The sequence below is a fragment of the Acinonyx jubatus genome, chromosome A3, assembly GCF_027475565.1.
Source record: "Acinonyx jubatus isolate Ajub_Pintada_27869175 chromosome A3, VMU_Ajub_asm_v1.0, whole genome shotgun sequence".
Lineage (NCBI taxonomy): Eukaryota > Metazoa > Chordata > Mammalia > Carnivora > Felidae > Acinonyx > Acinonyx jubatus.
Window position 1 is genome coordinate 64,034,501 of NC_069388.1, and position 25,411 is coordinate 64,059,911.

Consider the following 25,411-nt stretch of genomic DNA (forward strand, 5'->3'; position numbering starts at 1 on the left):
AGATTCCGGGCTCCTGGCGCCTCCCGATCGCCGACTGCCGCGCCGCGCGGCTTCGCCCAAGAGGAGGCGGCCAGGCGGGCTGTGCGGCTTGTGGATTTTTAAAAATTTGGCTCCGAGGAGGACCATTTCCTCTCGACATGCATCCCTCCGGATAGACTGAACATCCCTCGATCCATCCCCCGCCCCGCGCGGTCAGAGGCAGGCGCTGGGTGTGCGAAGAGGATCCGGGTTGAAATCTGCGCCCCCGGTTCTTGTCCCCGCCCCGTCCCACCTCCCCCTCCCCCTCCCGGAGTCGAAATTTCCCGGGGATTATGTTTCGGAAAGGTAGGTAAGCGCCGGGCGCGGCGCCCGCGTCCCCGCAGCCCGGACCCGGAGAGCCAGCGAGGCGGCGACACAGCCCCCGCGGCTTGCAGCGAAGCCGACAGCTCGTCTCCTCTTCTGGGGGTGCTGCTGGTGGTAGGGGGGGAGAGACTTGCTCCAAACGCGAACGTCCCCCAGCTCTCCCCCCCTCCCTGTTTTCCGTTAGGAGCCCGGCGAGGAAATACATGCACTCGCCGAGAATCGCCCGCGCTAGGGCGCAACGCTACAAGGTGTAGGGAGAGTGTGGGGTGGGGTGAGAGGGGACCCAGGAGTCCCCGTGGCTCAGAGCGCCGGGGCGTCGGTTCTTCATTCCTGCCCTCGGGGCGGACGGAGTGACCCGGCCCCCACTCCCCGCCCCGACCATGGTAGTGTTCAATGGCCTTCTTAAGATCAAAATCTGCGAGGCAGTGAGCTTGAAGCCCACAGCCTGGTCGCTGCGCCATGCGGTGGGACCCCGGCCGCAGACTTTCCTTCTCGACCCCTACATCGCCCTCAACGTGGACGACTCGCGCATCGGCCAAACGGCCACCAAGCAGAAGACCAATAGCCCGGCCTGGCACGACGAGTTCGTCACCGATGTGTGCAATGGGCGCAAGATCGAGCTGGCCGTCTTCCACGATGCCCCCATCGGCTACGACGACTTCGTGGCCAACTGCACCATCCAGTTTGAGGAGCTGCTGCAGAACGGGAGCCGGCACTTCGAGGACTGGGTGAGTCGGGCGCCTCCGGGTCCAGGAGCCCAGCTGTGGGGTCCCGGGGAAGCACTCGCGGCCTTGGCGTTGGTCATGGGGCGCCGAGAATTATTGCCATCTGGGGTGTGTGTGTATGTGTCTCAGTTGCCTTGGGGAAGCATACTTCATTTCGTAGGTGGGGAGAAGTAGGTGCTGGGGCAAGGAAGACAAAACTTGGCAAGAGGGTCAGGCCCTCTGTCCCCTCCAGACAACGGGTGTTACAGGGCGCTCGCAAGCTGGGGGAGCCCCCAGCCGCTGGTGCTGAAGGTTGGCAGAGAACCCGGCGCCTTCCGCAGGCGCGTGGTGGGCTGGCTGTGTGTGATTGTGTGTGGGTGGGTTCCTCCGTCCCTGGAGAGGCACGTGGAGCCTTAGACTGAAGGCTTCTCGCACGTCCTGGCTTTGTCCTGTGTAGCCCAGTGAGGAGCTGCTTTATTTTTCCCTCCGGGAGGAAGCTAGCTTGTTTCTGTTCTGTTGCATGGTGGTTAGCTCATCTTCTGACATACAGGGAGAAAAATGTGTTCTCCTCTAGGATGTCTCCTCCAGGGTCCCAGCAACGTAAGACCAGCTTGTTTTGCCCTGTGCATCGCCCATTCATCCAGAATGAGTGTTGTAGATTTAAAATGATTCTGCTTGTGAGAAATTGGAAGTCAGTGCTTTGAATCCCACTTAAAGTTATATTATTTCCCTGTTTTGATTTTTCAAGGTAACTGTGCAGTGTGATACTGTTTCTAAGTCTGACATTGAGTTGATTGATTACATTGTCAGAATATTAGGGACTTGGAAATAGGCCTCCCCTGTCCAGGTACTATAAGCCAAATGCATTCAACCGTGGCCCCCACAGAAGCAGGGAAACAAACCTTGCCTTTGCCCTTTTTGGAAGGAAGGTATTAAATTAGGAAATGGATTTTGGTGTTTTCCGATATGCTACATGTTTCCACCGAGAGCAGGTGTGGCTCTGGGTGCATACGTTTTCAGGGTTCTTTGGTCTATACGAAAAGAAATATCTGGATCCTCATGGAGAAATATAGAGGAATGCCCTTCTAATTATCAAAAGCAGACCACTTGCTGATTTTCCTAGGGTCAGAGGTTACATACAGACCACCTTGGCGTATCACCTTACATATTTTTAAAAAGGAGATGGAGTTTTTAGAGGAAAATAGGAAAAAAGCCTCTTCTCTTTATGCTCACGCTGTGATGTAGTCTGCCCGAAACCATGGTTACGGGGCTTACAGGGAAGCTCCAACAAACCATACCAAGTACCACCCTGGGAGATTTGCGGCTTACACTTTGGGAAGCAGGCAGACCTTTGTGGAGTCCCAAAGAACACGTTGCCATCCCATTCTGTGCTGTTTCAGCAATGCCCCTTCCTTCTGCCTGCCTCCCACCATCAGACTTCCCACCCACTCCCCATTTCCTTTCCACACGTGGGCTCTTTGACTCAGGAAAGTAGTGCATGTCTGAGGGGGAGCTGCAGGGATAGCTAATTTCAGGACCAGACCTTCACACTAAGAACTTGTGGTTTTGAATTTGTTGTCTTAGAACAGGAAGAGGATGGGAAAAACATGAATATGGCAGTGAAGCCATCCATAGGGTCTTTGCTGTCTATGCCGATGAGGGAGGTAGAGAGTGAGGCAGAGAGCAGGTGGGATGAACAGTGGGGCTGCTTTAGCCACAGGACACATCTCGTTGGAGGGAGAGGTGCCCGAGTGTCTCTGGTGATGCTTTGCCGGAGCCTGCCCCAGCCCTAGGTTCATCAGGGCACCGTCCCCACGTTGGACCATTTGCCGTGAAGCATCCAGTGAGCACTAGCCTTGTCTGGTTATTATTCTGTAAGGTTCGCAAATTCATGTTGGACTTGGCTCTGGACCAGATCAGCTAGTGCAGATGCAGGTTTTAGAGACAAGGACATTGAGTCTCAGAGAAGCCCAGTGGGTACCCAAGGTCACATGACAAGCACAGGGCCCACTACATCTATTGCCCATGGCTTGTCTGGGGAGAACTGAGCCCCCTGGTCCTTGCAGTGTATTCTCCCTGCAGATTCTTGTGCCGTGTCCCTGATGTTTTCATGGTACACAATAATTTAAAGTGCTTTCAAAATCGTATCTCTTTTGTCTCGTAGCAAATATGAATTAGGTACAACAGGTATTGGACAGATAAAAAAAAGCAAACAAAAAACCACCAAAACTTGAGTTACAAAAAGGTCAGAAGGAGGCATGAATTGGGCATGAGGTGGTGGGTAGCATTTAAAGAGGTATTCACAATAGGAGACATCATTCCATGGGCACAGACACTGCTGGAATAAAGGTTGAGAACACCTGTGGTCAAGGTTGGGGAACATACAGGCATGGCCCAAACTGAGGGTGCCTGTCAGCAAGGGTCAGACAGGATAAAATCTCCCCCATTTAAGACTTTTGTCTTCATACCACCTGTGCTATTATTTATTTAAAACCTTTAAACACTGATTCCCTTATTTCTCACTTTAGCCCCAGTGTCACAGGTTGGAATATTGCGGTTGCAATTTTTCTTCGTTCACATGAACATAAACACATGGCTTCTAAAATAAAAAGGAAGGAAGTTCATGTCAGGTACCTCTTCACATCGTTAGCTATACGGGGAGTCACAATTTGGATACACTGGAGTAGGAGAAAGTTTAGAAAACTGAGGTGGATTCTAGAATGTTTGAAAGCCAGGCTGAGATAATTATTCTCCAGATAATGAGAGATGCATCAGTTGTGATGACAAAGGGAGTTGTTTTAGAGAAAGCTCATTACAGAGAGATGGGAAGATCTCACTTGTACTGAAAGCAGAAACCCATTAAACACTGTTGCTGTCGCTTGTTTTCCAGGAACGAGATATTAATGCTTCTGTGACTTGAGTGTGCATTAGAATCACTAGGGGAGGGTGTTAAAAATATAGGTCTGCCTATATCTGTACCTTCAGAGCTTTTCATTCGGTAGTTTAGGACAAGTGCTGGGAATCCTCATTTGTAACAAGTGGTCCAAGAGAATTTGACCAAAGCATGCTTTGAGAAACATTGGGGGAGAATAAAACAGCAGGGGAGGGAGGGTTCCAGATAATTCTTGTATCGAGACTTTGTACACAGAAATGTCCTGAAATTTTATAGTAGACCTTTGTGATTCCTCAAGCAAGATTTATAAGCATAGTTGTGGAAACAAGAAGGATGGGGATTCCTTAGAAGCAGGGGCCCGGCGAATGCTGGATGGAGCTGCTTTGCATTGAGGACAGATGGTGAGAGCATGGTGGATGGCAGAGGGTGGAAGGAGCGAGCACGTGACAGCTGACTGCTCCTGTTCGCAGTCTGGAGTTTGCTCTGCGGTCACCTCACTTAGTGTGTACTCTGAGCTTGGCCCTTCCCTCTTCCACCACCCCTGCCTCTGAAGACATCTTTGGTTTGTGTCACTCCCTGGCTTCCTCCCCGGTGTAGAAGAGGCACTCCTAATGCAGTGATAATGACAGTCATTTTCTGAGAGGTGGTACAGCCCAGTGCTTAAGGGCAGAGCTCTGGAGGGAAGCCACTTGGGTTCGAATCCTGCCTCTACCACCAATACCTTTTGTGACCTTTAGTGAGATATTTAACCTGTGTTCCTGTTTCTTCCTCTGTAAAAAGTGGATGACAGTAAAAGTCTCTACTTCTAACAAAATGCATTTGTTGAAGGGATGAAAGGAGTTAATACATGGAAAGTGATAGACCGAGGCCTGCCCTCAGCAAGAGCTCATGAACGTTTAGCGACTACAGTTAGTATTATGTCCCCTAAGCCTACCATGGGATTGGTCCCAGAAAGGGTTCTTTATAGAGTTGATTATTATACAGGACCTAAATAAGCCGGTTTTTCATCTCCAAAATGTTTCTTTTCAGTTGGATAGCCTCGTCTGGCAAGGAATGGGACACTAGTGTTTGTTTCATATTTCCCAAATAGCTCATTAACAAGGTTTCTCAAAATTATTCCACCCTGCTGACCCTGTGAGATAGGCCGACACTCTTTCTGAAGGGGTCAGGCTCAGGAACTGTTACTTTGTGTTGACCCCAGAATCCCATGGGGAGACTGTTACAACAGCAGAGGCCCAGGCCAACCCCCTGTTAGTTCAGATGCTAATGCTCTGGGCAGAGCCTGAGGACTGGCTTGGTGGTTAAACTGGCCCTGTTCTGTCTCACAGGGAGGGTGGCTTGAGTACCCCTCGATATACACTGCCTGAAGGCATCTCTCTACCTTCAGGACTTTTGTGGGAAAATCTTAGAAGATCCCTGAAAGCTATTATTATCATTTAGATAGAGTGAGGTGGGAAGGTTCTAGAAGGGGGTGTGGAAGGACTGGGCGTGGTCAAAGCCCCTTTCCACCTATGCCACGTACACCTTGAATTTGTCCACCAACAGCTTAGGTTCCAGGATTTCTCCATACTCAACTCCCTACTGACTCCTATAATACTTAACATCTCATTAAATACTGCTCCCTATGGTACATAATTGGTTATTTAACCACTGCCCTAAGGGTTAGTTCTTGCCCCAGTGCTATCACAAAAAGCCACTTGGCATGGGGGCCCCGCAGTTAAAGGGTCTTCTGGGCAGTCAGACCTTGTCTGTCAGCCCTATTTCTCCTCTGTATTGTCTTTGACCAGCAGCTGAGTTAGTGAATATTTGAGACCCTCAGTTCCCTAACTCTTCAGTGGGCCCCTCTCCCTTGGATCTGTGGATTCTACCTACGGGATACATCTACCATTCTTTTTTTTTTTTTTTTAATGTTTATTTATTTATTTTTGAGAGAGAGAGAGAGAGAGAGAGAGAACGCGCGTGCGCGCTCGGGGGCGGGTTGGGGGGTGGTGTAGAAGCAGAGAGAGAGAGAAAGGGAGACACAGAATCTGAAGCAGGCTCCAGGCTCTGAGTTGTCAGCACAGAGCCCGATGAGGGGCTCGAACCCACGAACCATGAGATCATGACCTGACCTGACACTTAACCAACTGAGCCACCCACGTGCCCCAGGTTGCATCTGTCATTCTTGAGGCATGTGACTTAGGCTCTTTATGTCTGTTTCTTCATCTGTAAAATGGGACTATAATAGTTCTTATAAAGTTTGACAACCTCTTGGGGGTTTTTATGAGAAATAAGAGAATCTATGTAAAGTTCTTAGCAAAGGGCCAGGCTACAGTACATTCTAACAATTTTATTAATAGTTGAAGAGTTATATGTGTATATTCATAGTTTTAGAATCTTAAATCAGAACATATGGTCCAGTGATATTTCTCTCTTTTATTTGTGAATGTATTTATATGAAAAGTCTCACATAGTCTAAAAATAAAGTTAATTTAATTACGCTTAACAATTGCCTTTTTGAAAATATTAGAATCACTTGAAATGAGATTGTTTTGAAAAGTCTAGGAATTGTGTGGCCACTGTAGTCAAAGGTTAATTATTTATTGAAGCATCTGACCAATTGAAAATAAGGATATTTGGGAGCTGCTGTTTTGGTTTTACTGTATCAATTTCATCTAGTTTCATGGATTTACATACATTCTCAATGCTGTTGACTCCAAATTCCTAATTCCAGCCCATGTAACTATAGCTTCAGAACTCATATATGTGATTGCCTTCTGGTCATTATCATTTGATTGTGCAAGGACATCTCAAACTCTATTATGTCAAAAACTGTATATCTGATTCCCCCCTCCCCAATCTAAGCCTCTTACAGGCTTCCCCATCTCAAGAAATGGCAACTGCATCCTTTCAGTTGCCTGGGCCAGAATCCGTGAGAAACTGTTCTTGATGCCTGGCATTCTGATGCCCCCATATCCAGGTGCACAGCAGCATTTGTTTTCTCTGCCTTCAAAATATATCCCAAATATGGTCATCTTTGTTTACCTCTGCTGACATCACTCTGGCCCTAGACCTTATCATCTCATACCTGGATTATTTCTACAGCATCCTAACTGTTTCCCCTCTGACACAACTTCACCAGCTCATGCCGCTCAGTTCACAGACCTCTTGGTAGAAACCCACGTCCTTATAACCTACAAGGCCAACACAGTCAGCCTCCCGTTATGACCTCTCTGACCCTATATTGCTTGCTACTTTTTTCCATCATTCCTTTCCCAGCCATGTTGACCCACTCGACCCCCTTAAACATATTCACCATGTTCCTACCTCAGTCTTTGCACTGGCTGTTCCATCTTTCTGGAATGTTCCTTTCCCAGATATCCTCATGGATCAAGCCTTTACTCAAATATCACATTCTCAGTAAGGCCTTTTCTGGTAACCCTATTTAAAATTTCACCCTGCTCCTTGATGTTTTACATACTCCTTTCTTGCTTTAGTTTTACTCTTTGGGTCTTATCTCTATCTTATATGTTTTTCTTAATTGTCTGTCTCTAACACCAGAACAGAAGTTCTATAAATGCACTGGTGTTTGTTCACTGCTCTACCCTTGGTATCCCAGACAGTTCCTGGTCCCCTGTTGAATGAGTGAATGAATTTAATTAAACAAGTGTGTATTCCCTTAGCAAGTTGGGGACTTGGTAAGACAAAAGTTGTCTATGATATCAAGGAGGGTGAAATCTAGCTGGGAAGACCAGTGTGGTAAACGGTTGAAGGAATTCCTTTAAACAGTCTTTGTGTACAGTTGAAAGAAGTGAGGAGAAGACAGAAGGAAAGGATATCTCATAAAAAATCTGTGGGATCCTTGAAGCTGTTCTTATGGAAGAAAGCCATATTATTTCCACACAAGTGGAAAGTGGAGGGATAGAGGGAGGGGGGAGGGAGAGAATCTCAAGCAGGCAGCAGGCTCAGTGCAGAGCCTGGTGTGGGGCTGTGTCCCATGATCATGAGATCATGGCCTGAGCCAAAATCAAGAGTCGGAGGCTCACCTGACTGAGCCACCCAGGGACCCCTTTGAGAGGACTTATAAACACTCTGGGTGTCAGGGCCTGTGCAAGGTGCTGTGGGAAGGGGAGAAGAAAAAGGCCCACTTGTCCTCCCTTTGCCAAGTTTAAAATCAAGTTTAAATTCTCCTAAGGGCCTTAGATACAAAACCTTTTGTAATTGACAACAACAAGAAATGAAATTTTAAATTCCAGTGCCTGAACTCCAGTGCTGGAACTCATTGAAGCATATGCAGACAAAGCTTCCAGGATTTCACTTAGACTAAAAGAACTCCAGAGCAGGCCTGCAGTATTTTACATAAATAAAAGCTACACTTGGCAAAACATTATATTTCTCTCCAAGTTCCTCCGGGTATATATGGGCTGGTTAAGTAATTACAATCTATTATAATGCTAATCAGCAGGGCTGCACCTGTTTGAAATCCAGTTCTCTGGCAGAAACCATGTGAAGTGGCCAAAAGTCTGTACTGTGCTGGGATTGCAGAGGGGACAGGAACGTACTGTTGTCACTGCAGCTTACTGGCCACTAAACAGAGTGGAGACTCCAGAGGGAATATGATTGAGCCCCATGATATCATGCCTGGGAGGAAGGGGGAAAGCACAATCTGTTAACGAATCCAAGCACAGAAATGAGAACCTCTCCTGCCCTATCCCTCCCGGTCCCCTCTACTTCACCTTGAAGTCTCAGAGAGGTAGTTTTTTAAGCCAGTGAAAAAGTCACCTTTATTTGCCAGCAAGGCATAAACTCGTTGAGCTAATGACTCCAAGGGGTAGATCAGATTAAAGATACAATCAGGTTCAAGAAGGGTTTAGGAAAATCATGGTGGGCAGATCAGTAATTAATTATCGAGGAAAAACATAGACTTTGATTTTGCTTATGTCCTTCTTGAGTAGATTTTTTTTTCAGACTGTACTATCTCTTGATGCCAGTAGTCTTACCCTAGCCAAATACAAGCATCTTGTGAGTAGAAGTGTCTTCCTCCCAGTGGTTCACCAAGCAGAGTATGAGCCACTCAGGGAGTACAGGTAGCCAGTCACTCATCCGGCAGCACTCTTTCATCAGACTAACTTAGATTCTGCTCTTCTTAGAAGTTCGCCATCCATGGGGTGCCTGGGTGGCTCAGTCGGTTGAGCGTCCGACTTCGGCTCAGGTCATGATCTCGCGATTCATGAGTTCGAGCCCCGCGTCGGGCTCTGTGCTGACAGCTCAGAGCCTGGAGCCTGTTTCAGATTCTGTGTCTCCCTGTCTCTCTGACCCTCCCCCGTTCATGCTGTCTCTCTGTCTCAAAAATAAATAAACATTAAAAAAAAAAAAGAAACTTTAGAAGTTCACCATCCAGTACAGTGCTGGAAAGAAAGATGGCGGAACCCGCAAAAGATTCTAACCAGTGGACAAAGTGGTATGTTCATTCATTGCTCCAGCCATCCTTTCATCCATTTAGCAAATATTTACTGAATACTTTATATGCCAGGTGCCATGCCAGGAGCTGTTCTCATGGAGCATGTAGTCTGGTAGGAGACACAATATTAATCTATGAGTAACACAGATCTTTTGGTGAATAAAATTATAATTAAGAAGGAGAGCCCATCCCAGGGTTTTCTGAGCCTGGGGACACCCTAGGCTTCACCTCCTCAGGGCTGGGTTCACTAATACTTCCCCCCAACTCCCTGAGAAATTTATTGACTAGGAGTCAGGTGATTTCTATTAATCAATGGGGTTTGACCTTAGATTCCACACCTGTGAAGGCAGGCGTTAGTATAGATCTAGATACCCTTGGGTAAGGCCTCTGTTAACAGCGATCTGTACTTGGCTCTCTGCATTTTGGGCCTTGACTTTGCTCAGCCCAGCACTTGATGATATTTTATCTTTATTGTTCTCCATGAAGCTAAGTCTTATATCTCTGAAAAACTGCCAGCCTCTGCTTTTTTTCCCTCCTTATCTTTATTACTGTGATCAAAATCACAAAGTCACTTTTGATAGCTTGCTTCTTTACGTACTGTTCAAGGCCCACAAAAATATATTTATTTTTTAAATGGAGCCCTCCGTCTATATGACTGAGCCACTCCAAAGATATTCCAAAAGCAAACAAGCAAGCAGAATTTCTGGAATGCAGGGCTTATGACTCCATCTCCCTACCTTTTGGAATGGATGATTAAACCATTTTGGGCGGCTGAGAGAATCATCAGTCAGCCACCGAGGATGGGACGTGTAATCGACCAGTGTTTGCCAAGGTATCTTTCAAAGAGTAGGAGCCTTCTAATAATTTCAGATTGCTCTGATCAAAGAGGTTGGGAAATTTTGCAGAGTCAAATGCGCATTAGTATATTTAAGGCGCCAAGATGGCCTGTAGGAAAGGGACTTGTATCTCTCTGTGTGTAGCTACATATATCTCAAACTTATCCATCATAGAATGCCCTTATTTGTGAAAAAACTATTAGCATCATAGAACTAGTGTTTTGTGGACATACTTTGCAAAACATTATAATTAGATAAAAGAAGAAATGGACCTTCCTCAAGTGGGCCCTTTGGGGATTCGGGATTAACACCCTTTTATGAAACAGTGAAGTTGAAGACCCTGTGGGACATCACAGGAGAGGAGATTAATATGGGTTCTACTAGTTGGCAAAGGCTTCTTCATAAGATTTTGAGCCAGGCCTTGTCAAAAATGGAATCTGGGCAGGGAAGGGAGCCCCTCTAAATGGGAGGAAGAGCATACAAAATGTTGGGCAAGCAGTTTTTTAGCATTTTGGGTGATGAGGGCAGTTAGGAAACCAGTGAGGTCAAAGGAGGGATGCAATCCAAAAATAATTGCTTCATTAACAAAGCACACACAAAAACCAAAATGATAAGCTATCCAAAGAAAGGGGAACAGTGGACAGAATGGATATTCATGCATTCATCTGTTTATCCAGCTAGCCGGCCAGCCATTCAACAAATAAATAATAAACACTTTTTACGTTCTAGGGATTTTGCTGAGAGCAAGGTGTTGAACAGCATCACTACGATGATATGTTGAACTCTTGATTATCAAGGGAATCTATCCTAAGGGTTAACCCCAATCTCCCACGCTATATTTCCAGCTGATTTTCTTTGTTTATTTCTTAATAGGCCCGATAGAGATGAAGAAGAGCTTTGTAGGATGACATTCTTCATGTCATTGAGTGGTGACTTAATCTAAATTCATGGATCTTGAACAGTCACGTGGGCTTTGGAGTCAGTCCTGGGTCGGATTCTAGTTTTCTCAATTACGGCTGCATGATACTAGGAAAATTATTTAACCTATCTACCAGTCCCCTCATAGCTACCTTGTAGAGTTATTATAATGACAGATGAAACATGAAAAAGTGCCCAGCTTCCAGCAAGTTCTCAATAAATGGTAATTAATTATTGGTAATTGTCTGCATTTAATACTTTTTATTTGATAAAGGTGAAACTGTGCTTTTGTCTGAAGATTTCATTCAGTAATGGCCAAATGAGGAGTTTTGTTCCATTCCCTACTTCCCTCCCTCTCTGAAATAAGCTGGCAACAGGAATTCAGCATTTGCCAGATTCCAGGTGTGCAGAACTAGAACTTGGCGCTTCTTAGGCAGCCCCTGAGGTGGGAGGTTCAGGGAACATGGGTTACCTGTCTGGGGGCTAGCTTTGGTCCTGACCTACCTGATGCATTGCGCCCTCTGGAATTTTTTAAAAAATTATAAAAATGTTTATTTTTAAGACAGAGAGACAGAGTGTGAGTGGGGGAGGGGCAGAGAGAGAGGGAGACACAGAATCCGAAGCAGGCAGGGTTCGAACTCACGAACTGTGAGATCACGACCTGAGCCGAAGTCAGATGCTTAACCAACAGAACCACCCAGGCACCCCTGGAATTTTTAAAAAGTAGATTCAGTGTTGCATTTTAACCTGAACATCACCTGCATTAACTCATGAGCCTAATGGGGTGACTGAGGTTTGAGGATTTCTTACCGTCTGTTTGCTGTGGCCCAGGTGTACATCCCGTTTCTCTGGGCCAAAGCACCTGACTGCGTTTTCCTACCATGTGTCTCTTCAGTAAGCCCAGCCTCTAACGGAATGCACACGGGTTGCCGTGTTCTGGCCTGAATGTCGGTAGTGCACAAAGGTACCACACTGAGAGACCAGGACTTTGCTTTTGACCAGGACATCAGAATTGCTAAGGTAAACATGAGTTGAAGGGTAGCCAGCCTTTTGAAAAGATTATGGGAGGCTTGTAAGGAATCATAATTCCTTCGTTAATTTTCTGTTAGGACCCTTGGTTTTTAAGCTCAGATTTCATTTTAGATAATTGATACTGAAGTAATGAGACTAAAGGTAGCAGAGAGCTCATATGACCATGAAGGATCAGTTCTTGCAAACTGTCTTTTCTTCTTGCCTTCAACCACATGAATCCTTTTCTTCCTTTAAAACCTTCTTTAGAATTCACCCAAGAGCGGGGATCTGGGTCTTCTGTTTTATAGCTTTGTGACTTTGTGAAAATTCACTTGACCTCCTCAAACTTTTGTTTCCTTGTTTATGAAAAGGGTTAGCAATAGTCACCCTTCTTGGGTTGTAGGGCTGTGGGCAGGATTGAATGAGGGACAGGTAGGTGAAGGTTCTTGGGCCTGTCAGCATTAACTCTGAGTCCTATTGATGATCAGTGGTATGCTTTTGTAGACCTTCATATATTGAAATTGATTTGAAAAGTTTGTTTTTGGCACCCAGTCTCCTTTATCTGTATCCTTTGCTCTTCCAGGAATCTGTCCTATTTCTGTTAGGTGCCCAGAGCCCAGAGTTGCGAGATGGAATGAAATACATGATGCCCAGTTCGATTTGAACTTCAGATAAACAACAAATACTTTTCTGCTATAAGTATGTCCTAAACATTGCGTGGGACATACACTACCAAAGTATCTCTTGTGCAGAATTCAGGTTTAACTGGGCATCCTGCCTTTTTATTTGCTAAAGCTGGACCTGTGTCCCCCGACCCCAGTAACAAAACATGCCCAGGAAAAGGATATGTTCATCATCTCTTTGTCCCACTGAAGGCAGAAGAGGGAGATTTGCAGTCACTTTAAAATGGAAGGCTTAGCCCCTTGTTAACACAATTCCAGCATTAGCCAGAAGTAGGGAACATGTTTTTCTGATGAATGACCCCTTTCAAGAACCCCTGGAATCATGGAGGCAGCCTCCTGCCTGAAAGTTTGAAGTTCAGTCCACACCACTGGCCTGTTCTGTGCCTCAGGACCCCACAGCTTCTCACTTTCCTAGTACTGAGTATGAGAGCTCTATTCACAGAAAGTGCAAGTCACTGGCCATGACCACCTAGCTGTTTTAAAAATATTTTTTTCATTTTAGAAAAGAATAGCTCACTTAAGTTTTAGGTGCCTGAGTACGAATTCATGATGATAGCTTTAGGGCTCGTTTCCATATCTTTATTAGCCTTGTTCTCCGGAATCCAGGGGATTTATATAAGAGTTGTGCAATGGCACTAAATACCCTTTTGGGGTGCTCAGAACCAGTTGTCCCCCCACCCCCACTCCTAGTTACTTATAGAATAGAATCTAGCTTCATCGCTCCAGCAGACATTCAGGGTCCTATGTGGCTTGTGTCCATCCCCTCCCCCATTTTCTGCTAAGTGGATCCCGCATCCTGCATGCTGGGAGCCTCCTGCACGGTGGCTTGTTTCTCTCATCCTGTCCAGTATTTCTTGGTACTCTGATCTCCGCATGTCCATATTCCTGGAATACTCTAACCACCTCTCCTAGTCTCCCTCCTCCTTGGGCCTCCTTCCTAGAACTCTCCGGGCTATAGCTCTTTTGGCCCTTGGAATCCTGGTAGCTTTTACTGTTTGCACTCTCTACTTAAAATTATTGATGTCTAGTGTTCATGTTGGGGTATTCTCTATCTGTTCTCTTACAGAGGTAGGAAAGATCCCAGAGAGTAAACACTTGGGCCAATATGTGCTAACACTTGACATATTGCCTTGTACATGATAGAGGTTCGATTGTTTAAGTAAATTTTAACATTAAATTATAATAGTATTTAACTAAACAGTAGGTGTTCTATAAACATTTGTTCTGGAGTGTTCTCCTTCCTTCCATGACAGTGTGGTAATATTTAAAAATCATACACACACACACACACGCACACACATATCCGTATGTTATTTTTAAAAAGGAAAAGGCAAGGGAGGGTGCTGACATAATAGGGAGAATTTTTATCTTTTACCTTCATTTCAACATTATTTAAAAAAATCAATAAACTTTGCTTTTCTTCAAAAGTTTATTTTTGAGAGAGAGAGAGAGAGAGCGCAAGAGAGCGAGCACAAGCAGCAGAGGGGGAGAGAGAGAGAGAGACAAAGAATCTGAAGCAGGCTCCAGGCTCTGAACTGTCAGTGCAGAGCCTGACACTGGGCTCAAACCCACGAACTGGGAGATTATGACCTGAGATGAAGTTGGATACTTAACCAACTGAGCCAGCCAGGCGCCCCTAAACTTTGCTTTTTTTGGAGCAGTTTTGGGTTTACCAAAAATTTAGCAGAAAGTACAGGCAGTTCCCATATACTGCCTCATTTGCACATATAGTTTCCCCTGTTATTACAGGTGACCCTTGCACATGAGGGGGTTAGGGACACTGACCCTGTGCAGTTGAAAAATCTGAGTATAACCTGACTCCCCCAAAACTTAACTGCTAATAGCCTGTGATTGACCAGATGCTTTACCAGTAACTTAAACAATAGATTAACACATTATTTGCTATGTTGAATATATAGATACGATATACTGTATTCTTACAAAGAAAACTAGAGAAAAGAAAATGTTATTAAGAAAATCATAGGGAGGAGAAAATACATTTATAGTACTGTACTGTATTTATTGAAAAAACCTGCCTATTAGTGGACCTGCACAGTTGAAACCCAGGTTGTTAAAGGGTCAACTGTATGTGTATATATTTGACTTGTAAGAAAAGGTGAAAAAGATAGAGTACAGTGACTGCATTTTGAAGCAGGTGGCATCATGGCTAAATGCAAAGGCTTTGCACTAGAGGGACAGGTCCCAATCCTGGTTGTACCACTGAACCAGCTCTGCGTTCCTTTTTTTTTTTTAGTTTAATTTTGAGAGACAGAGAGCATGCGAGGTGGAAGGCAGTGGGAGGAGAGAGAGAGGGAGACACAGAATCTGAAGCAGGCTCCAGACTCTGAGTTGTCAGCATGGAGCCCAATACAGGGCTTGAACCCATGAGCCGCAATATCATGACCTGAGCCGGAGTCGGTCTCACAGGCACCCCTGTGCATCCTTCTGACAAGTTGTCTAACCTCTCTGAGACTTCATTTCATCATCTATAAAACAAGATCAGTAATATCTCTCTAATCGTGTTATTTGGAATAAACAATATAACGTGTAGCAAATGCTTAGAAAAGCGCTTATCACATGATAAGCGCACACAAAATGTTAGCTGTTGTCGCTATTATTATTATTATTATTATTTTTTTTTAAGTAGGTCTTAATGCCCAGCATGGAGCCCAACGCGAGGCTTGACCATGACCCTGAGATCAAGGCCTGAGCTAAGATAAGGGTCGAATGTCTCATTGACTGAGCCACCCAGGAGCCCTATTATTATTATTATTATTATTATCATCATCATCATCATCATTATCGTTATATTGTAAAAAATAAATTGTAGATTATGTGGTCTAGGATTTATGTTGTGAGAGTGCCTGGTTAGATTCTGTGTGTTGCAGGGTCTCTAGGGATTACGGATTGCTTTCCATCTCTATCCATGACTTGGATAGAGGGGTTGTTCTAATTAGAATGAGTTGCGTAGGAAATCACTATGGCTTGCTAAGTTTGTATTTGCTGCCTGCTTTCAAGCATTTGTGGGCCAGTATACATTCACAAAAGGCTGCATTCACAAGGTGTTTGTTTATTCTTTATTAATTCGGCTCCACAGGAATGAGCGGTGTGACCTCAGGGAAGAAATGTAACTTCTCTGAACGTAGTTCCTGCAACTGTAAAATGCAAATAGTCATATTGGCTCTGCCTACCTCGTTGGGTTGGATACTCATTTTATATACTTCAGCAAAATGAAACATGTGACACACACACAAGTCATAGTGATGAACCACTTTCAGATTTGGGGAGGGGGGATAGCATTTTCATCCGAAGTTTGTGGATGAGAAAATTGAGGACAGTGGTGTCTCCTGGTAGGGACTAGAATAGAGCTTAGCTCTTATCTCCTCAAGTGCCTGATAACACTGAACAGCATTTGGGTTTCTCAGCCTAGCCCTTTTCACATTGCCGGGGCTCAAGATTTAAAATTGATCTGCGGGCTTTGTTTCTAGGAAACTGGAGTCTTAGGAGCCCATCCCATGTGCAAGAGAACACGTCTCTTTCTCTTTGCTTCCTTACTCCTCCCTGGCTCTTTAAAATTTTTTTTCTTTATCACTGCTTATCATATGACTGTGCACAGACAACCGTGAAGCCAACTATTTTAAGGGGGAAAGGGAGGAAGACAGATAAGACAGTGATTCAGAAACAAGCAGGAAAGTGGAGTCATGTGGTTGTCCCCTTTGTGGGTGGGATGCATAGCAGTTTTGTAGACTCAGAAAGCCTCCTGAGTCCCTGGAGAGTAACTGAGGCCCATCAGGCATGTGTTTGAAAGCTCTTTCCAGTGCTCAGAGAAGATTCAGACCCAGACGGAGCACCCTTCACATGTGGATGCTTTCACCAGGGGTGTGCTGTTTACTGCTCTCCCTCCTGGAGGTTTGAGCCCTGCCCTGTGCATGAGGCAGTGCTACGAGGAATAGGGGCTCCGAAGGAGAGGTCTCCTACCTACACTCAGGAATATAAAAAGGAGAAATGCCTGCTTGAAAAGACTGATCACATCAGTTTTAGAAAGGAAAGTAGATCCTGTCCTAACCTATTGGTGGAATGATAGTGACGCCCACACACAGTAAGGCTGCCTGCCGTGTGCCTTCTCTAATGGGATTTGGATATTAGGCACGTGAGCATCATTTGACACTTTCCAAATTTAAATCAGTGAAGAACTTCTAGAATTTTCATCGGCTTCTTGTGGAGGATCCATTTTTTCATTTTGCGGGGGAGAAAAGAGGATCAGGGCATATCTTGAGTAGTTTTTCAAACTATAGGTCAGGACCCATCATTTGAGGTCATGAAATCCATTAGGTGGGTCTCAAATAGCAATTTTAAATATGGAAGCAGTGTAGAACAATATCAAAATTATCAGAAGGCATTGCATACAGTAAGGGTAGATGTTGCTTTATAAAGCTTCTGTTTCAGTTTTACTTATATGAGTATTATTTATATGATCTTAATACTTACTGTGGGTCCCAATAAAAAAAATTTGGGGGGCACCTGGGTGGCTCAGTCAATTAAGCGTCTGACTTCGGCTCAGGTCATGATCTCTCGGTTTGTGAGTTCGAGCCCCGCATCAGGCTTTGTGCTGACAGCTCAGGGCCTAGACCCTGCTTCAGATTCTCTCTCTCTCTCTCTCTCTCTCTCTCTCTGCCCCTCCCCTGCTCTCGCTCTGTCTCTGTCTCCCTCTCTCTCTCAAGAATAAATAAATAAACTTAAAAAAATAAAAATAAAAAAATTTTTGAGAAATAATGGCCTAGAACACCAATTTTCATTTAACAGAACTTTACTTAGTACTAGTAAGATGCGGAAAACAAAAAAGACAGGGTTCTCTGCTCTCAGTAAGCTTTGAATGTGCTCAGCCAGACAGTTCCATAAAGGCAGATGTGTTAGGATTGTCCAGGGGAGGATCCACAAGGATTTTGTGCAGGAGGTGGCTTCTGAAGAATGGGTAGGCTAGACTGGTTCTGAAAAACCTGCCCAACGACTCCTCCGTGAGCAAGTCCCGTAACAATGTAGGATGCAGATATGACCTGATGAACTGAAATACTTTATGTTCTCCAGGAGCACGCCCACCCCCCGCCCTGCCATCTCCTGAAATCCCTGCAGATGGCATGCAGAATCACATAGTGGTGCCTCACGGATACATGTTCTCCCTCTTAGTTTGACATCTCAGAAAAGTAAGACCCAGGGAAGTTAAATGATGGATCGACAGCTGGGGCAGATGAATAAGCACCTGCATTTCTTGGTTGTTAGGAAGAGCTATTTACTTATTCTATATTTACTATTTCACTATTTTAGCTATTACTATTTACTGTTTACATGCCTGGATATATAGTCTCCCAAACACACTGAGTCCAAGAGGCCCAGGGCATGGTCCAGAAGGTATTGCTATCAATGCCATGATACATTCAATACCATTATGTATTCTTTTTTTCATTTTTATTTTTTTAGAGAGAGAGCAAGCACGAGTCAGGGAGAGGGGCCAAGGGGGAGAGAATCCTAAGCAGGCTGCACACTCAGCGCAGAGCCCCATGCGGGGCTTGATCCCATGACCGTGGAATCATGATCTGAGCTGAAATCAGGAGTCGGACACTCAACCAAACTGAGCCACCCAGGTGTCCCTACCTTTATGTATTTATACATTTAAGCTCTATTCAAAAGGCATTCAAATGAGTCAAAATTCCTTCCCACCTTCGTCTTTGCTTCCCCTTTCTTTACTTTCTCTCTCTTTTCCTCTTAGGGATCATCAAATCATCCCTAAGTGGTCGAAAGGCCTATGGAACATATTCCCTCCAATTGAAAGAATGTGAAAACTGATATCTAGTAACAGATATTCATTAAATCGTCATGTACAGATGGAAAACTATAAGAGCTCAGAACTTCAGTGATTTGATCAAAATAAAAAATGCAGTAGAGACAGAAATTAGGAGCAAACAGGTTTCCCGATTCCTAGTGAGGTGCTTATGTAGCTAGCTGGATCCAAACCATTATCCACCTGCTACACTCCCATCATCCACTCCCATCTATCTGCCCATCCAGGTTATCGGTCACAAGTTAAAGCCGATACCATGTGTCTGGAACTTTTAATAAGGAGGCTGATGGATATATTTATGCTTCCAGTTTGTTCTCCAGCTGTTGACTGAAGTTGGAACAGTTTATCAGCTCACCCTTTGGGCTGACAAAAGTGGAGACTTGTCTCTTTTGTTGAGATAACCCTTCACCTGTCTCTTAGAGGTTGGTCTTTACCTGTCAAAAGGATAGTAAGAACTGTGATGAGGGATGATTACTTTTTTTTTTTTGTAAGATTCTCCTTTTTGTTCCTCCCACTTCCAGAATTCTCTACAGTGTTCGGATGCATTTACTTTGTAATTCAGCCTACTGCAATGGCCAGATCCTTCCTCTTAAGTTGGAGCAGGGTTTTCTAAAATGTCGTCTGCAGAATAAAAGAAGTAAATCAATAAATGCCATAATCAAGTAGATTTGTGACATGATAGATTAAATAAAGCTAAACATTTTATTGCATGCCTTCTCAGAGCCTTTAATATGCTAATTTCCATTAATCTCCAGGATGACAGTTTAGTGAATAGTGTTCTCCAGCTCATTTGATCATGCAACACTGTTTTGGGGAGAAAAGCTGAGGTTGAACAAATATTTTTATATGAAAATAGGGGTGCAAATGGGTCCCTCATTCGCAAGATTGTCTAAATGATATTGTAGTAGTTTTTGTTCTGTCTTTAGTCAACGACATTTATAAAGCAGTGGCAAAGCTAATGTTATGGTTTCTGAGATTGTTCATATAGAATTACATGGACTGAGACAGAACCCCATGGTTCCTCCTCTTTCCTGCTTCAAATCAGGCTGAATATCATCCAAGTTCAAGTGAACTCTCCCTCCTTCTCCTCAGAAATCATCTGTTACTTGGTTGTTGCTACCAATCAACTCAATTGTGAAGGCATATTTTAATATCCCATTCCCTTATGTTTATTAGAAAAGATGGTGAAAAGCTATTTGCACAGATCTGAGTGTGATCAGATCTTTGGAGCCGACTTGCAACAAAAAATGTGAAGGAGGGCAGGAGGCAAAGATGGACTTCAGGTTTTCATGCCCTTGAGACCCCCTCTTAGCCTGGGGCAAAGTCAGTGTTCCTGGATTCCTCTCGCTGATAAACTCATTTACACTGAGGTGTAGACACATAATAACGAGTTATACGGGCTGGCATTTTAGAAGAGTGCTGTAGAGGATGACATTTAGGTGACAGCTCTGCCTTGGGAATTTTTGGATGGCAGTGGCAGGTGAAGATAAGTTTTCTGGTCAAGAGAAATCTTTCAAAGCCAAGCACTCACTTTTACCCAGGCTGTTACTGAGACCACGCTCTATGTCAAGGGCTAGGCTCATCATAGAAGCCCTCAACAGTGGGTCAGGCCCCAACTCACCTATGCTGAATGGACATATTTCTAGCATACCTCCCATTCGAAACACTTGTCCTTCCCCTCTGTGAGGGATTAGTGCTTTTCCACTTGAAAGGAAAAGCAGGCCATAAATTCCTAAGGAATTTTATGGGACTGTCCAAAGCACAGATTGGAAGCCAAGGAAAAATAAAACTCCAGCTTCTTTATGGAAAGCTGAATGGAAAAGAGAGATTGCTTCCTGAAAAGAGGGAGCCACTGCCTGAAGAAGTGGAGGTGGGGGTGGGAGGGGAGACTTCAGTGAGTCTACAAAAACTCCTCTTCTGGTGTCTTTGGCAAGTTTATGGGTATTCTGGGCCTCATGATGATGAACCAGAAGACTCACTTGTCTTCACTCGAGCAGGTGGTTGGACGGCTTGGGATGGCAAAAGGGATTACTTTGGTAGCAAGGTTTTTGGGTTTGGATTATGCCTGTTATAGATCCAGTATCTTAATTGACATCTGCCCCAACAAGGCAGAGAATTCTCCAGGCCAGACATGTACCTGATTCCAATTGAATACTGGTTAAATGTTGGAGAAGGAAAAGAAGGGATGAAGTGGGAGTTTCTGAGGCTGGCTGACCAAGGGAGAAAGCAGACAGTTTCTGGAGACTGGACTTCATCATAAATTCCAAACAAACGGAACAGTCCGGAAGGTTGTATATTGCAAAACAAAATAGGACCGGCATGAGAAAGCACTCGGTAGACACGTACCGCGGTCTCCTTTCCAGAAAGTTTCCTCAAATGGAGAAGACCCGGCGAGCCCCTCATCGTCTTAACCCAAGCTTTCAACTCTTCTCTGCCCTCCTTTTCCTACAGCGGATGAGCACGGAGCCGTTTTTAAGTCTTTGCTTTCATGCTTTTATCCCATCTTTTACTCAGGCACTTTTACTGTGACTGCTTTGGGGGAAATAAATCCAGTCATTACACTGTCACTTCTCATTTTGGAATTGGAGTGAATCTCCATGAATCATAACAGTTGCATTTAATAAATTCTTCTGGGTATTGGCTAATTTGAAACCGGTCTGACGAGTTTTAAGGTCCGTGTGGTTTGGGGAAATGCAGCGGTGCATTTCCTGGTTTGGTCACCCCTTACTCCCCTCCACTCGGGCTCCTTCCGAGAGAGTGGAGAGAGTCAGAGTTGCCAGTTTACTTGGCGCCTTATCTCGCTTCATCTTCGGTTGGGAGGAGGGGTTGAGGGGGAGGGGCTGGGCCGAAGGTCATGCAAGAAGCTGCCAGGCCTCTCACCACTCGGAATTCCTAGGGGTCTTCAGGGAGCTGGGCCTCCGTGGGAGGCCGCCGTCCACCGGGAAGCCCCATGCAGCTGGCAGGAATGGGGCGGGGGCTGGAGAGGGGCAGATGCTGGTCATGGATATGAAAAAGTATTTCAGCATTGGGCTTCTTTTCCTCACACTCACTGCCTCCGCTCCAGGCTCTGACAAGAGAAGCTTCAGCCTGTCCACGTTGCTGTTGTGCCTCGGCTCTAGAGTCATGGTGGTTAACGGGTGCCAGTGGCTGTTATTTTTCTGGAAGAAGTTACCGGAGTGGGGAGCTCTTGCGGGCCTTGGGAACTTCGTGGAGCCCCAAGATGGCTTCACTGGAGGAGATCACTGCCCGAATCCTTTCCAGTCTCAGGGTGCCCCCCACTCCTGCCCCTGCTTCTCTGCTGGACGGTCAGCCCGGCTGACATTTTACAGCTCACCTGTGCAGGGTGGCCCGGCAGCTTGTGTTTTGATCGTTGTTTGCCTCACAAGGCAAGCATTCCAGTGACTGGAGTGTTGCTGTGAAAGAGATTTTTAGAAACCAAAACGAGGGCAACAAAATCACTTAAGACATTTTAATAATTTCTTAAATGACACAGAGCCTTTTGCTCGCTTAACACACGCGGTTCAGAATGACATCAATAAGGACTGTATTTTCACATCGAGAGGAGATTGAGTTCAAGACAGGAGAGAAGGAAGGTGCTGCTTGAAATCGATTCTGACCCACACACCAAAGCAAAGCCAGGACATGGCACCCGTGCGCGCAGATACTGTGGCCTTTGGCATTCTTTGCTGGACACACCCAAAGTTCCGCTGTGATGAAAGGCTGTGTGAAGAGGGTCGTGAAAAGCTCACCGCAGGTTCTCAGGAGATGTGAGGGAGGGCAGCACATGCCCATCCTTCTGATTGTCCGGGGGGGAGGTATCAAGTGTCTCCATCCTTTCCTTCTTTCTTCCTGTTTTCCAGGTCATTCATGCACTCATTCCACAAGTCATTAGGGAGCCCCTGCCATGTGCCAGACATCAAGCTAGGCCCTGAGGGTATAACTAGGAACAGGACAGATACAGACCGTGACCTCAGAAGGCTTACATCAAATTGGGGGCAGATACACAAATAGGCAGTTATTATATGGTATGCGACTTGCTGTGATGTATGCCGTGGGGGCATAAAAGGGGTGCTGAACTAGATGTGTGGGGGTGGGGGGCGGCTTTTGGGAAAAGGTGACATTTGAGCAAAGACCTAAAATGGGAAACTGAAAATAGTTTAGTGCAGCTGCATTGTGAAGTAGGGCGGTGGCTGGGGGTGACTTGGAAGCATGCGGAGGAATGAAATCTGTATTGTCAGTGACTCCTTCCTTCCTTCTTCCTTCTTTCTCTCTCTTCTCTTCCTTCCTTAAGATTTAATCCTGGAGGGATGTCTGGGTGGCTCAGTCAGTTGAAGAGCTCTTGATTTCAGCTCAGGTCATGATCCCAGGGTTATGGGATCAAGCCCTGCATCAGGCTCCGTGCTGAATGTGGAGCCTGCTTGAGATTCTCTCTCTCTCTCTGCCCCTCCTCTGCTCACTCACTTACGCATGCTCTCTCTCTCTCTCCCCCACTCACCAAATAAATAAATACACTAGGGGCGCCTGGGTGGCTCAGTCGGTTAAGCGTCCGACTTCGGCTCAGGTCACGATATTGCGGTCTGTGAGTTCAAGCCCTCGTCGGGCTCTGGGCTGATGGCTCAGAGCCTGGAGCCTGCTTCAGATTCTGTGTCTCCCTCTCTCTCTGCCCCTCCCCCGTTCATGCTCTGTCTCTCTCTGTCTCAAAAATAAAGAAACATTAAAAAAAATTTTTTTTTAAATAAATACACTAAAAAAAAAAAAAAAAAGATTTAATCCTGGGGGAACCTGGGTGGCTCAGTCAATTAAATGTTCAACTTTGGCTCAGGTCATGATCTCACGGGTTGTCTGTTCGGGCCCTGTGTCGGTCTCTGTGCTGACAGCTCAGAGCCTGGAGCCTGCTTTTGATTCTGTGTCTCCCTCTCTCTCTGCCCCTCCCCCACTCATTCTCTCTCTCTCTCTCTCTCTCTCTCTCTCTCTCTCTCTCAAAAATAAATAAAACATTAAAAAAAAAAGAGGAGTCATGGGAGGCCCCTTTAAGTGCACAGCAGTTTGTAAGTTTGGGCTGTATCTGAGGGTAACAGGGGAGCCAGTGAAAGATTTTCAAGCTGCAGGATAGCCTGATCAGGTTTGAATTTTATCATTCTCAAAAATGGACCAGAGAAGGGATTAAAAAATGAGAGAACTGTTGTAGTTAGTGAGCCAGTTAGAGATGCTGGTGACCCCAAGTGGGAAATTGGCAGGGCTGATAGTGATTGTGAAAGTTAGAGCCAGCAGTGGACTGAATGGGGGTGGGGGGTGGGAGGGAGGTGAGGAAGGCTGGGATCTAGGATGAAATCTAGTTTTCTAGCTTGAGCAATGGGTGGCTGTGGGCTCTATTTACTGACTGTGGGCGATTCAGAGGAGCAGGTGCCTTTATGTGTGCTGGGTCTTTGACGGCTGCTGTAGATGGGCTTTGTTACAGAATAAATAGGGCTGTGTAAGGCAGGAGTGATGAGGAGGACTGAAGGGTGAATTCAGTGATAGAAACTCTGAAGAGGTGCTAGGAGCTGGGATGAGCATACCAGTAGTTTTCCCCTCCCTTTTCTCTGCTCCTGCAATGTAAATATCAACTTTATTTTATGTGAGTCTGAGAAATCTTTAGGACCTAATCAACCAAACTGGCGGTTCATCCACTGATCTGGGAGAAAGCTCTGTGTCTTAGTTATATCCGGGGAATTTCTACCCACTTGGCTCTTCTGCCTTCCTCATCTATTTCTTTTTGGTTTTCTTGGGTTGTATGTGTATGTGAATACTTCATATTGAAATTTGGGCTTCTTTAAAAGAAAAAAAACTTTTAATATTTCCGTCTATGGTCAAATGGGTTCAGAATATATAATACAGTTCTTTTGAATTCTGTGATGCAAAAATGTTCCTAAAATGTCTTTCTTTTAAATTAAAAAAATAATAAAAGAAACTAAAGGCAAGATTTTAAAATTTATTTAGTATGTTGTATAATTTTGGTAACATTAGTGAAGATCAGGTTTGAAGATGTCTACAATGTTGTTATATTCTGTAGATTGCAACTGTTTTGCAACAGCTATTGCCAAATAAAAATTGAACATGCTAGTTAAGGTGACTGGTCATTTCTAAGATTCTTTCTGATTTTAAGGGCACAGAGTGAAATTGAGTCAATCCGAGTGTTAAAACAAGTATTAAGTTGAGGAAGTTTTATTGATGAGAAGTTTGAAGGCTAACCAATCTGTATTAAGGGAGAGAACTCTGCCATATTTGGAGGGAATCCTTCTTTCAAGATAATTCAATTACTTACTGTCTAGAAATTTATCCTGGATTATCTGGAAACTTTGTTTGTTTCTCAGAGCTGATGATCAGCCTCAGTGGATGCTGAGATTTCACAGATACAGCATATTTTTAAATTTCAGAAGGCCTGGGGGGCGGACTACATCTGTGGGCATTTGTGAAGTTTAATGCAAGTAACACGAAGGGATACATACTTCAATGGTTTCTGTTCTGTTCTCATTGCATTATCTCATTAGCAACAAGGTTCATCCTTGATGAGGCCTAGACAAGTGGAAGTTTCTCATTTTGAAGTTTAGTTGTTTTTTAATTGGTCACGCAAAAGAAAGGCTTACATTGATTTTGAAAGACAAAACATGCCATTGTTTTTTCGCTAATGCCCAACTTCTACATGGCTGACTGGATATTGTTCAAATTTTCCAAAAGAAAAAAAAAAAGGAGAGAGAAACACCCTTAT

The 25,411-nt window shown here is 44.9% G+C and overlaps 1 protein-coding gene and 1 long non-coding RNA gene across 3 annotated transcripts in view; both read left to right on the forward strand.

Moving 5' to 3' along the window:
- Positions 1-722: 722 nt before the first annotated feature.
- Positions 723-25,411, forward strand: part of PRKCE (protein kinase C epsilon) — a 494,970-nt gene continuing 470,281 nt past the window's right edge. For both annotated transcript variants that reach the window (XM_027072535.2, XM_027072536.2), the window contains exon 1: positions 723-1,070. In XM_027072535.2, the coding sequence (XP_026928336.2) occupies positions 723-1,070 (348 nt within the window). The remainder of the gene's footprint in view (positions 1,071-25,411) is intronic.
- LOC128311187 (uncharacterized) lies at positions 11,282-23,672 on the forward strand. Its single transcript, XR_008289296.1, has 2 exons — positions 11,282-11,535; positions 12,029-23,672. It is a non-coding gene; the product is annotated as an uncharacterized LOC128311187 (long non-coding RNA).